This window comes from Phocoena phocoena, chromosome 11 (genome assembly GCF_963924675.1).
Source record: "Phocoena phocoena chromosome 11, mPhoPho1.1, whole genome shotgun sequence".
NCBI lineage: Eukaryota > Metazoa > Chordata > Mammalia > Artiodactyla > Phocoenidae > Phocoena > Phocoena phocoena.
The window spans coordinates 27,642,167-27,655,360 of record NC_089229.1 but is presented as its reverse complement, the minus strand read 5'-3'; the positions used below and the strand labels follow the sequence as shown (position 1 = coordinate 27,655,360).

The 13,194-nt window shown below is 36.6% G+C and overlaps 1 protein-coding gene and 1 non-coding gene across 2 annotated transcripts in view; both read right to left on the bottom strand.

Annotated features, from left to right (window-relative positions):
- EEA1 (early endosome antigen 1) overlaps window positions 1-13,194 on the bottom strand; it is a 128,744-nt gene that overhangs the window by 23,369 nt on the left and 92,181 nt on the right. Inside the window, exons 15-18 of the mRNA XM_065887448.1 lie at window positions 9,893-10,093; window positions 8,441-8,554; window positions 5,239-5,394; window positions 2,527-2,666 (exon numbers count right to left, since the gene is read on the bottom strand). Coding sequence (XP_065743520.1) covers window positions 2,527-2,666; window positions 5,239-5,394; window positions 8,441-8,554; window positions 9,893-10,093 — 611 coding nt within the window. The remainder of the gene's footprint in view (window positions 1-2,526; window positions 2,667-5,238; window positions 5,395-8,440; window positions 8,555-9,892; window positions 10,094-13,194) is intronic.
- Window positions 9,418-9,490, bottom strand: TRNAE-UUC (transfer RNA glutamic acid (anticodon UUC)). The gene has a single exon. It is a non-coding gene; the product is annotated as a tRNA-Glu (tRNA).

The following is a 13,194-nucleotide window of genomic DNA, read 5'->3' as shown; positions in this document are numbered from 1 at the left end:
AAATGAAACCAAGTGCAAAGTAATATTTCTAGAATGCATACTATTTCCAATGTACTTTACTATCAATGTACTTTATTATAAATTCAACAATATGTTAAAGAGAGGTTATTAAAAAATGTACCAGCCACATAATTGAAGTTGGGTATTAAAACAATACCAGAACTGCATCTATACCTTGAAGTTTTCTAACTTTTAGTCCCAGAAACTTACTTTTACTTTCAAAAAAGTAGCTAGAACATATGAAGGCACATTCACAGGATCCTGTACCTCGTGGATTTTTAAAGGTCTAAATAGAAAAGTCATTGTACTAATATTACTTTACCATTTAGTATAGTTAAAATCCCTGTCAAGCAACCCTAAAATTGGGACTTGATATATTTACTATGCTACTTAACTTTCCCATAAGTAATTATTATAAAATCATAAGACTATGTGAGTCAAAGAAAGCAAATAGAAATAAAGGCTTGCACAAATACCGTATGCTAACACATATATATGGAATCTAAGAAAAAAACAAAAAATGTCATGAAGAACCTAAGGGGTAAGATGGGAATAAAGACACAGACCTACTAGAGAATGCACTTGAGGACATGGGGAGGGGGAAGGGTAAGCTGTGACAAAGTGAGAGAGTGGCATGGACATACATACACTACCAAACGTAAAATAGATAGCTAGTGGGAAGCGGCCACATAGCACAGGGAGACAGCTCGGTGCTTTGTGACCACCTAGTTGGGGGGGGGATAGGGAGGGTGGGAGGGAGGGAGACGCAAGAGGGAAGAGATATGGGAACATATGTATATGTATAACTGATTCACTTTGTTATAAAGCAGAAACTAACACACTATTGTAAAGCAATTATACTCCGATAAAGATGTAAAAAAAAAAAGTCAGTTTTGATATCTATCTATATCTATACCAGCTCTCTATTATGTAAAAAAGTTAAAAGTAGATCCCTATTTATATTGAAATGTGTATATATATATCACACAAATACATATAGAATTTTATTTTAAATATGCCTGTTTTCTATTACACTAAAACCCTTTGAGACATATCTCATTAAATATTTTAAATTAGTGGCTTTACATTTCATGACAAACCTCTAGATATAAAAATAATAAAAAATTCTTTAGTACAAAAAAAAGAAATAAAGGCTTGCATAGTGACTATAAAACTTAGTTTATTTTTTTCAAAGTCACTTAAGGAAGTAAATAAATCCACAATCTGGGAAACCTTAACACCCCTTTCTCAGAAACTGACAGAAATGACCAGAGAAAAAAATTGGCAAGGATATAGAAGATTAGAACAACATTATCAACCACCTTAACCTAACTGATATTTATAGAACACTTTACCCAAAAACACATATATGTGTACATGGAAACTTAACCAAGATAAACCATACACTGTGCCCTAAATGAAAAATTGAAATGTCTGAATTTTACTGAGTATGTTCTCCTACCAAAATGGAATTAAATTAGAAACGAATAACAGTAAGATATCTAGAAGAGTCCTAAATATTTGAAAAGTAAACAATATACTCCTAAGTAACCCGTAAATCAAAGAAATCACAAAGGATATTTGAAAATACATTAAGCCGCAGAGTAATGAAAATACATTATAAGATGGATTTGGAGGGAAAGAATTGCATGCAGAGTGAAGGTGGCCCTTGAGAAAGCGGAGCTCTGTACCCTGTCATTTGGGCTGAGTCCTATGACCAGGGGTGAGGTTTAGTCAGACCTCAGATGTGTTTACCCAGCCCTTCTTTCTTAGGTAGTACTCTAGAAATGCAGGACCCCACATAAGAAATGTTTGCATAAAGTATAAAGGCAAAAATTTTAAAAACCTTAGTAGAAATGGAAAGAAAAACTGGGCCCATAGGGGGCCTTGGGAAAGAGAACAAGAACCAACTCAAAGGTCATCTTCACAGACACATGACTGGGTTCCAGAGGTGACAAATCACTCAATGGGTGATACAAAGGATCAGATGTACTCCCCAAACACCTAGGCACTGGAAACGACGATGTTAAGAGAAGAAATGGCACTTGAGACACAAAATGCATCTGTATATCCTCAAGTTCACAATATCAGGACCCAATTTACTAGCTGTGAGAACAAAAACATTTTGTCATCACTCCCAAAACAAGGATGAAACCATGAAGGCATAAAACAATTTAACTATCATCAACTTTGATGGGTTTTATTTCATTTCCCTGAAAGGTACTGAATACCTTTCCCAGGCTCTCAGCTTCCAGCTTTACTACTGAGTCAAAAACTCTCATCATCCTGACACAGATCCAGTCGGCCAACTGTCAGAGTGGTGTATTTGGCCTTTAAAGATAAAGTCTACTGAAATGTGACTGGTCACAAGCCCTCCTATTTAACCATACTGTGATGGTTTTATTTTTCGTTCACATTAATATCAGTAGTTTATAGAATCAAATAAATCTTTAAGCACTGTGATAGCAAAATAGAAATCTTATGAAACTTAGTTTATAATCCTCTCCCTTAAGTAGTTTAGCTTACGTTTCTTTCTCCTTTTCAAGTTGTTTACTCAATTCTGTGGCTCTAAACTCTAAATCTGTGTTCAGCTGTCTTTGCTCTTGTAGATCCTGCAAAGCTTGCTCCTTGTTTGATTTAACTTCAAGAGTATCAGCTTCTAGTTTCTATGGCAGAAATATAATATAAAACCATTTTAATGTCAACGATTATCTATTAAACATTATAACATTTATTTACACTCAAATTGGTGTTGACATAACACACAAAAATAACCAAAAATATTTATGTTATAATAAAAAACACATTCTGAAGCCATCACTGAATAAAGAAGCCATTTATCTTGGAATCTTTCAGAAGACCTAGCAGCTGGCTTTATATATGACAGGCAGTCACTAAGTTTTCACTTTTTAAAATGAACTCTGGGGCTTTCCTGGTGGCGCAGTGGTTGAGAGTCCGCCTGCCAATGCAGGGGACACGGGTTTGTGCCCCGGTCCGGGAAGATCCCACGTGCAGCGGAGCGGCTGGGCCCGTGAGCCATGGCCACTGAGCCTGTGCGTCCGGAGCCTATGCTCCACAACGGGAGAGGCCACAACAGTGAGAGGCCTGCGTACCACGAAAAAAAATTAATTAATTAAAAAATTAAATAAATAAATAAAATGAACTCTGAATAAGAGAATAAATTTAATTATATTTATTATTTGAGTAAAAGTTATTAACTCAAAAAAAAAGTTATTAACTCAAGTATGAAAAAACTAAGTAACAGGTTCACACATGGGCCCACTTAAAATAATCCTGGGACTTCCCTGGTAGAGCAGCAGTTAAGAATCTGCCTGCCAATGCAGGGGACACGGGTTCAAGCCGTGGTCCAGGAAGATCCCACATGCCACGGAGCAACTAAGTCCGTGCGCTACGACTACTAAGCCTGTGCTCTACAGCCCACGAGCCACAACTACTGAGCCTGCACACCTAGAGCCCATGCTCTGCAATAAGAGAAGCCACCACAATGAGAAGCACGCACACCACAACAAAGAGTAGCCCCCGCTCACCACAACAAAGAGTAGCCCCCGCTCGCCACAACTAGAGAGAGCCCGCACGCAGCAACGAAGACCCAATGCAGCCAAAAATAAGTAAATTTATTTTAAGATAAATAAATAAAATATATAATCCTTTATATTCAGATTACAACACTGTTATATAATTATAAATATTCAAAACTAAAATGGAGTTGTCATGTCATCCTTCTCATTAACACCTATTGACCCTAAATATAAAGCCAATTAAACTTCTGATTTTGCTTCTTTAATCTCTTGGTCTAGAGATTATTATTCTTCACACTATGGCTTCTATCTCATACATATACATATAACTGTATGTATTTTTACGAATTTACAAAATCAAACTGTTAAATATATAGTTTGAACATCTATAAGCAATGCTTTTCTTGTATAGTTGTAAAAATTTTGCATACTATTTTATAAGCCAATTTAGGTACCTGTGGCTCTTACTCAACACTTACACTGGATATTCAACGTAACTATGTTAATTCTATTAACTACATATATACACAAACACACACATATATATATAAAACAGGTGGAATACTTCCTAAAATAATAATTACAAAATGTTAAATATCCGACATTGTCATAGATCACAATAGACACTAGTGGTTCTAAATATCTTTTTTTTGCGGGGGGGGGGCACGCCACGAGGCATGCGGGATCTTAGTTCCTTGACCAGGGATCAAACCTGTACCTGCCCTGCAGTGGAAGCGTGGAGTCTTAACCACTGTACCACCAGAGAAGTCCCTAAATAACTATTTTTAAAAGATACTCAAATAGAATTCTCATTAGATGCCTTTCATCTTAAAAAAAAAAGACCAAAAAAAAAGTTTTTCTGTTCTTTTCAACCATTACATCATGTAATTGATCATACCATTATCATTGACCATAAAGAAAAGGGAACCCATAAATAGAATTGTAAATGTAATTTTCTTCTTCCATGTTATATTGCTATAGATGCACATATAGAAATATACATAGCCCATGATTCTATAATTGTACAGAAGTGCTTCATCTGACTGTGAAGGTATAAGTTACATATATAGTAACTTGAGAAATTTTTCTTTAACTTATAGAAGTTCTAATTTAAAGGACAAAGGACTCAGGTCAAATCCTCTAATATGTGTAGTCAGTCATTTAATCTCTTTAGTATAAATCAATACTTTCACTTGAAGTTGTGTTAAAGAAAGAAGCAATTTACCATAATGTACATTATAATAGTTTTAATAATATTAAATTAGAAACAAAATCCAAAGGGTATAAATGTAAAATGTAAAAAAAGGAAGAAATATACCATACCTGAATATTACATTGGAATAAGGAGGGAAGGAGACAGGAATGATAGGGCAGAAGAGACTTCACAACAATAAAAAACTAAGTTCCTTGTAATTATAGAGTAGATCCTTGGTTGGTTGTCTCTTTACAACACTTACACATTACAATGCAACCCATATATATGTAAACTGCTATTTGTAAAAGCCATCCATCAGTGAAGAAATTAAAAGTAAAGGTGGAATTCAAAGTTAAGACATGAAAAAACTACAAGTAATTTTTTTAATTGGTATATCACAACTTCACATTTGTTTGCAAATTTAAAATCTTTGATTCCTTCTAGGTCATCAATTTCCATTGCTACAACAGTAGAAAATATGGCTACAGTTTCCTTTATACAAACCTTAATTTGACATTCCAGTTCTTCAGTTTTCTGTTCTAAAGAGAGATATTTCTCTTTATATTCTTTAAGATGACTTTCCAGCTGACTGCAATGTTCTTGCTTATCCTGCAACTTTGTAGTGACCTGATCCAACTGAGTAGTGATCTTATTTAACTCCTATAAAAAGTACAATTAAAGATAACTTTGGTAAGGCTTACTTTGCTGTAATGCCCAAATGTTTTTTCAAAGTAAAGCAGAAAACTCTAACTTTATTTAAGAAGCTATTTTGAGTAAGACCATAGATAAGTCTAATAATATATCACAGGTTATATTTACCCACCAATGTAAAGGACCTGAACTGAAGTTGTACATAGTCTGAGATATTACGTTTACATACATAAGAGCTCAATAACTTTTTCTAGGAAGAGTTATTTTAGGAGCCAAAAGATACAACAGAATATTAAACAGGCTAATAATAAAATAACACTTTTATACTATAATTAAAAGTTTTCAATGTTCAAAGCACAATTTTTTAATATAATTTTTTAATTACAGGCATTACATTATAAAACTTGAATAATTCATTTGGAATATCTAGTTGCACAGGAAAAAACAAAATAAAAATTACTAGTAAATCCACTACCCACAGATAATTACTATTGTTTTGATAACTTTCCTTCTAGTCTTTTCTGTATGTTAGTTTCTATTTTTTGATTTGTACTTTTAAAATAAAGGAGGTCGCTTTACATACTGTTTTACTGTACCCTCCTTTGGTTTTTTTTGTTGTTGTTTTGTGGGTTTTTTTGTGGTACATGGCCTCTCACTGCTGTGGCCTCTCCCGTTGCGGAGCACAGGCTCCGGACGCGCAGGCTCAGTGGCCATGGCTCACGGGCCCAGCCACTCCACGGCATGTGGGATCTTCCCAGACCGGGGCACGAACCCATGTCCCCTGCGTCAGCAGGCGGACTCTCAACCACTGCACCACCAGGGAAGCCCTAACCTCCTTTGTTTTTACATAACAATGCATCATGAAACTGTGACATTATTTTCTAAAATATTATTATACATGACTGCGTAAATTTCTATTTTATCAATAAAGACCATTTTTTAGCCAAATGTCCTATTTTATATTCTTAGATTGCTACAAACCTTTCTGCAGATATGCTAACAGCATGCTTAAAACTACGATTATTCCCTTAGGGTAAAGGACTAAAAGTGAGCTAATGAATATGAAAAATCCTAAAGGTCTTAAAATAAATATATTGCCAACCAGCTTCCCCTACCACCATCAAAAGGTTGAACTAATGTATACTATCGCAAGCAAGGTATGGAAGTGGCTTGTTCTTCTACACCTTGTCCAATCCTTCCAGTGTTAAACACTTACACACAAACATTCTACCTTAATAAGGGCATATTCCATTATTGTCTTAATTTGTAATTGGTTCTTAATGAACTTGAGGATTTGCTAATATAGTTTTGATCATTTACTTTTTTTTTTAGTCACTTATTTCTTACGTAAAAGTGTTTTAAACATCAAAAATATTAACCCTTCATCAGACATACTTCAGAAAATGTTTTATTCTTTTGCTACTTGCTTTAGAATTTTGTAATATTTTTGGCAGGTAAATTTTAAACTTTTATGTGGTTATTCTTTTTTTTTTTTTTTTTTTTTGCGGTACGTGGGCCTCTCACTGTTGTGGCCTCTCCTGTTGCGGAGCACAGGCTCTGGACGTGCAGGCTCAGCGGCCATGGCTCACGGGCCCAGCCGCTCCGCGGGCATGCGGGATCTTCCCGGACCGGGGCACGAACCCGTATCCCCTGCATCGGCAGGCGGACTCTCAACCACTGCGCCACCAGGGAAGCCCTGTGGTTATTCTTATAAATACTTTTTCCACTATAGTTCCTGGCACTGACCTAATACTTAGAAAATACTTTCCAGATGTGCTTAGCAATAATGTAAATAACAATATAAAGTAAAAAGCAAGTTGCAGAACATATATAATGATAGTATATGTATAAAACAAAAAGATCTGTGTGTATATACACACACACATATATTTTTGTTCAATGTTTATATATGTCTGGAAGGATACATACCAAATTTAAAAGCAAAATTTCCATATAAGGAGAAAAGATGGATTGGGGTTAAGGGTAAATATAGAAAATCATTTTGTTTTGTTAACTTGATACACTACTATATTGTTTAAAAACTGTTTGGACCAACAACCAGTATTACTTCTCAAGCAAAAAGTAAACTTTAAAAATTCCTACCTGGTCAAAGGTAAGAAAAATCTACCAGCATTTTGAGCTTGGCCCTAAAGGAGGAAGCTTTTATTCTACCAGAAGTGTTGAGAAGAGTAACTCGTGTATGCTTTCCAGCCCTACTTACTCCTACCCCCAAGAAAAGAGAGTAACTCTTACTATTGAGATGGAATACATGGTGCTCTTTTCCTGCTTCCAAGTGGGAAGTATATCTGGGTCATAGCCTGATTACCTACTTAAAACAGGTGTGGAAATCTGTCTCTTTCCCAGTCATTGGCACTTGATGGGATGAAGCAACAATTCAACAATTAGGAGTAAACATTTCAGCTCCACACCAAGGTTTATATTATGGGAGAAATACAATATTAAGAAGCTCAACCACAGCTGCACAAGTCGAGCTTTATCAAAAGCAAAAATGGGGCTTCCCTGGTGGTGCAGTGGTTGAGAGTCCGCCTGCCGATGCAGGGGACACAGGTTCGTGCCCCGGTCAGGGAAGATCCCACATGCCATGAAGCGGCTGGGCCCGTGAGCCATGGCCGCTGAGCCTGCACATCTGGAGCCTGTGCTCCGCAACGGGAGAGGCCACAACAGTGAGAGGCCGCATACTGCAAAAAAAAAAAAAAAAAAAAAAGATGTTTTTTGTTTTTGTTTTTTTGCCATGACTCTTGTCTTGTGGAATTTGTAGTTCCCCAACCAGGGATTAAACCTGGGCCACCACGGTAAAAGTACCAAGTTCTAACCACTGGACTGCCAGGGAATTCCCAAAGATGATACTTTTATCTCCATCTGCCTGACTCTTGCATCTACCACTCAACTGGTTCTGAACTCAGGGAGAAATTAAGGAAAATAAGCAGGTCAATCACAATATTATATAAAACTGAGTATCATTTTTACATGTTTCCAGTTAATTTATCTACCAAAACATTAGGTTATGGTAAGAAATTGCATCAGGTTCTCCTACCTGCTGTTTATCTTGTAATGCGTTTTGCGCTGTGTCCAAATGATTTTGAAGATCTGCTCTTTGAGCAGTTTTTGCTGCTTCTGCTGAGAGCAATAATTCAGTTTTGGCTTTAATCTGTAACAAAATTTACAAGTCATTTAATTTGTATTTACTTCTTGATTTCCCCTTGCTTGACTGTACATTACTTTTGTCACTAAATAATTTTTAAAAATTAAATCTTTTGGCAGAAAACATAAAGATTTAGACATTAAAAAATAAGTATGTGATAATCCCCCAAACAGGAATGAGGAGAGAATACTCCAAATAATGCTTGAATAAATGATAAAAAGATGTCCCTATAACAGCAAAACACTTCCCCCTCTCTAAAATTGGACATCCACATATTGAATTATCTTTAACTCATCTAATAAATATATTTTTAAAAGAAAGAAATGTGTATCCTCTTTTTCCAAATTCTAATAGTATACTTGTTATTTTATTATGTCATTTCTGATTTTCGATGGAATTATTCTCCTCAAATAAAGAAAATTAAGGCTAGAAATGTTTCTATAACTTTCTCTACTATAGTACAGAATAAAAAACCAATGATGAGAATGAAGAAAGAAATATGTCTTAATTTCCACACCATGACTGACTCACTGAGCAAGGCTTCCATACTGACCTCGGAAAGAAAACACATTAAAATACATAATGGGCGCTTCCCTGGTGGCACAGTGGTTGAGTCTGCCTGCCGATACAGGGGAAACGGGTTCGTGCCCCGGTCCGGGAAGATCCCACATGCCGCGGAGCGGCTGGGCCCGTGAGCCATGGCCGCTGAGCCTGCACGTCCGGAGCCTGTGCTCCGCAACGGGAGAGGCCACAACAGTGAGAGGCCCGCGTACCGCAAAAAAAAAAAACAAAACATAATGGTACCATACAAAGTTGGGTTTTTTGTTTTGTTTTTTTTTTGGCCATGCTCGAGCCTTGCGGGATCTTAGTTCCCCAGCCAGGGATTGAACCTGGGCCCTCAGCAGTGAAAGCGCCGTGTCCTAACCACTGGACCACCAGGGAATTACCTAAAGGTTTTTTTTAACCAAACCTTTTAAAAAATCAAATTCAAAATAATTCAAATATATGTAACAGAAATCTAATGGTATAATAGTATCAAACAACTTTGAACTTAGGAAACAATAAGGGCTTCATGGAAAAAAAAGTGAAAAGATCTGGTAGTTTCTGGAAGAGTAATTTGTTGGGAGAGAGAGAAAGATACGGAGGGAAAGGGAGAAAGGCAAACAGGAAAGCTCAACAACTGTCTAAATACAAACTTTATTTAATTTCTATTCCCAATTTTTTCTCCATTAATAAGTAAGGCAGGGGTGGGGAGGGAGAGAGAAACGATTTCAAATATGTGATGGCCTAAAATTGGTGTTTTATTCATGCAAACTCATATTAAGTTACATAATTCGATATTACCTGTATATCAAGCTGGGAGACCTTCTCCTTGCTTTCATTTAATTGACTACTTAATTCATTAATGCTGGATTCTAGGGAAAGGACGCGGTCTTGTGCAGCTCTGAGATGTGCCTTCTGCTCTTGCACCTGGTCATGCAAATTCTCCTGGGCTTGTTTATGACTTTCTGACTGATTCTTCAGCTTCTCCGTTAGTTGAGTTACCTACCATATAAGCAAGACTCTAATTATGAAGGTCACAAATGATGTAACAAGAACTAAGAAACCCAAATTTAAGCACCATGAGAATGTTAAAGTGCTCTATGATAGATTATCTCAACTTTTTTTAGAGAAACATTCATATCTTTCCAAAAATAAGTAAACATAATCTCTCAAAATCATAAGAATCACATCAAATTCAGAGATTCCTATTATTTTTAAAACCAACCCTACTGAACTATAATTTAGATGTAATAAAATTCACCCAATTCAATTGTACAGTTTGAGGAGAGCTGATAAATATATACATTCATTTAACCATCACCACAATCAAGCAAGAGAACATTCCGATTACCCCCAAAAGTTTCCTCATGCTCCTGTGCACTCAGTACCCACCCTCCGCTCACCTCTGGCCCCAGGCAATCACCGATCTGATTGAGTAATAAGAGTTCCTTATATATCCTGGATGTTTCTGAATTGTCAGATATATGTACTACACATATTTTCTCCCAGTCTGTCTTGGCTTTTATTTTTGTAATGGTATCTTTTGAAGAGCATTCATTTTTCATTTAGGTGAAATCCAATTCATCTGATGTTTCTTTGAGGTACTCTGGTTAGAATGCATTGAGTTTCTTGAATCTGTGGTTTCATATTTTTTATTAAATTTACTATTTTTTCAGCCACTATTTCTATAAATATTTCCTCCTCTCCACTCTTCTTTGACACTCATTATATGTATGCTAGATTACATGATACTATCCCACAGGTCATTAAGGCACTGTTCATTTTTTTTCCAGCCTTTTTTCTCTCTGTGCTTCACTGTGGACAGTTTCAATTACCTTGTCTTAATGGTCACTGATACTGTTTTCCATTTGCTTAATCTATTATATTCATCGAGTGAAATTTTCATTTCAGATTCTTTTTTAATCTCTAGAAGTTCTAATTTTTAGTTTCCACTTCTATTTCCATTATTATAGTTTTTCTTTATATCCATAAGTATATTTTATTTTTTTAAGTGTAAAGGGTTTTTTTAAATTATGTGTAACATAGGCAAAATTATTTTATTTATTTATTTTTGGCTCCGTTGGGTCTTCATTGCTGCCCACGGGCTTTCTCTAGTTGCAGTGAGTGGCAGCTACTCTTCGTTGCAGTGCCCAGGCTCCTCTGATTATGGTGGCTTCTCTTGTTGTGGAGCACGGGCTCTAGGCGTGCTGGCTTCAGTAGCTGTAGCACAAGTGCTCAGTAGTTGTGGCTCACAGGCTCTAGAGTGCAGGCTCAGTAGTGTGGCACACGGGCTTAGTTGCTCTGTGGCATGTGGGATCTTCCCAGACCGGGGCTTGAACCCATGTCTCCTGCATTGGCAAGTGGACTCTTAACCACTGCGCCACCAGGGAAGTCCTGGCAAAATTATTTAAGTCAATAAATGTTTAAGGAATTTCAAGTGTTCTGATTCTTTCCACTGCCTATCACCTTAGTTCCTCCAAACTCAAAATCTTCAAGATAAAATAGCCCTTTCAAAAACAAGTTGTCATGTGAGTCAGCCCACAATTCTTTTAGTTGGGCTTCTATCTCCAATGGAATATGAACACACTTCAACCAAAATTTCCATCCTGTAATCTTTGGGATCCAATTTCCTCAAGCAATTTACTTTAGGAGCACGTTTAGGGTCAGGAGATGGATCTGCCTGGTTTTGAATTTGACACCCTTTTAAAATGTATTAGGTTCAGGGCTTCCCTGGTGGCGCAGTGGTTGAGAGTCCGCCTGCCAATGCAGGGGACACAGGTTCGTGCCCCTGTCTGGAAAGATCCCACATGCCGTGGAGCGGCTGGGCCCGTGAGCCATGGCCAATGAGCCTGCGCATCCGGAGCCTGTGCTCTGCAATGGGAAAGGCCACAACAGTGAGAGGCACGCGTACCGCAAAAAAAAAAAAATTTATTAGGTTCAAATCACATTCACTCCTAAGCCATCACACCCTAGAACAGTATAGATCGTTGGGATATGCCAATATCTTTTTAATATGATATTTTTAAATTTATTTATTATTTATTTTTGGTTCCATTAGGTCTTTGTTGTGGTGCGTGGGCTTCTCATTGCAGTGGCTTCTCTTGTTGTGGAGCACGGGCTCTAGGTGTGCAGGCTTCAGTAGTTGTGGCACGCGGCTCAGTAGTGGTAGCTCACAGACTCTAGAGCACAGGCTTAGTAGTTGTGGCGCACAGGCTTAGCTGCTCCATGGCATGTGGGATCTTCCCGGACCCGTGTTCCCTACATTGGCAGGTGGGTTCTTAACCACTGTGCCACCAAGGAAGCCCACCAATACCTTTTTAAAATCCAGACACTGTGTTCAAGATAAAATCCTAAAAAAAGAAGCCATCTTTGTTTCAGGTCAACATTAAAATTAGAGTACTAAATCAATGCAGCTGGTAGTTTAAAAGCTTAAGATATGAGGGAAATTATCAGCTCTATAATCCTGGAAGCAATCTTTATGTTTATCAATACACCCCCATCACTTTAGTCTCTTTTAGGTATCATGTGCCTTCTTATCTGTATCAAAACTCATACTGAACACTGAGTTCTGAACACTGAGCAACTTTCAACTATAAAAGCTAGTCTAAATAATTCTTCATAAAAACTGGTAACCTAGGCTAACTTTGAAATTTGAGGGAAAAATTTGTGTTATATTCTAATACCCAAGTTAGAAAAGTGATAAGACCTACTTATACTTTAATACTTTCTCATTTAGATAATTAGAATTCTCTCATTGGACAATTCTTCCAAAAAGTGACTATAAATTCTTTACAGTTCGAAAATGTATTAAGCTAAATTTTATAAGTTTCACTTAAACTAACACATAGATGTTAGAACGATAAGGCAACTTACCAAAATTATTATTAGCTATTCCAAACACATATACAATATCAAAATATAGGTAACCACTAAGCCTGGTTATTAACCAATACATAATAACAACTAACACTTGATTAGTGGTTTTAGTTTATAAATATATTTGTTATTTACTTTTTTCAAAACATCACAAAATGCCATGAGGCAAGTATATATTATTAATAACTTTTCAATATGAGCTAACTATACTTTTCAAATGAGCTAAC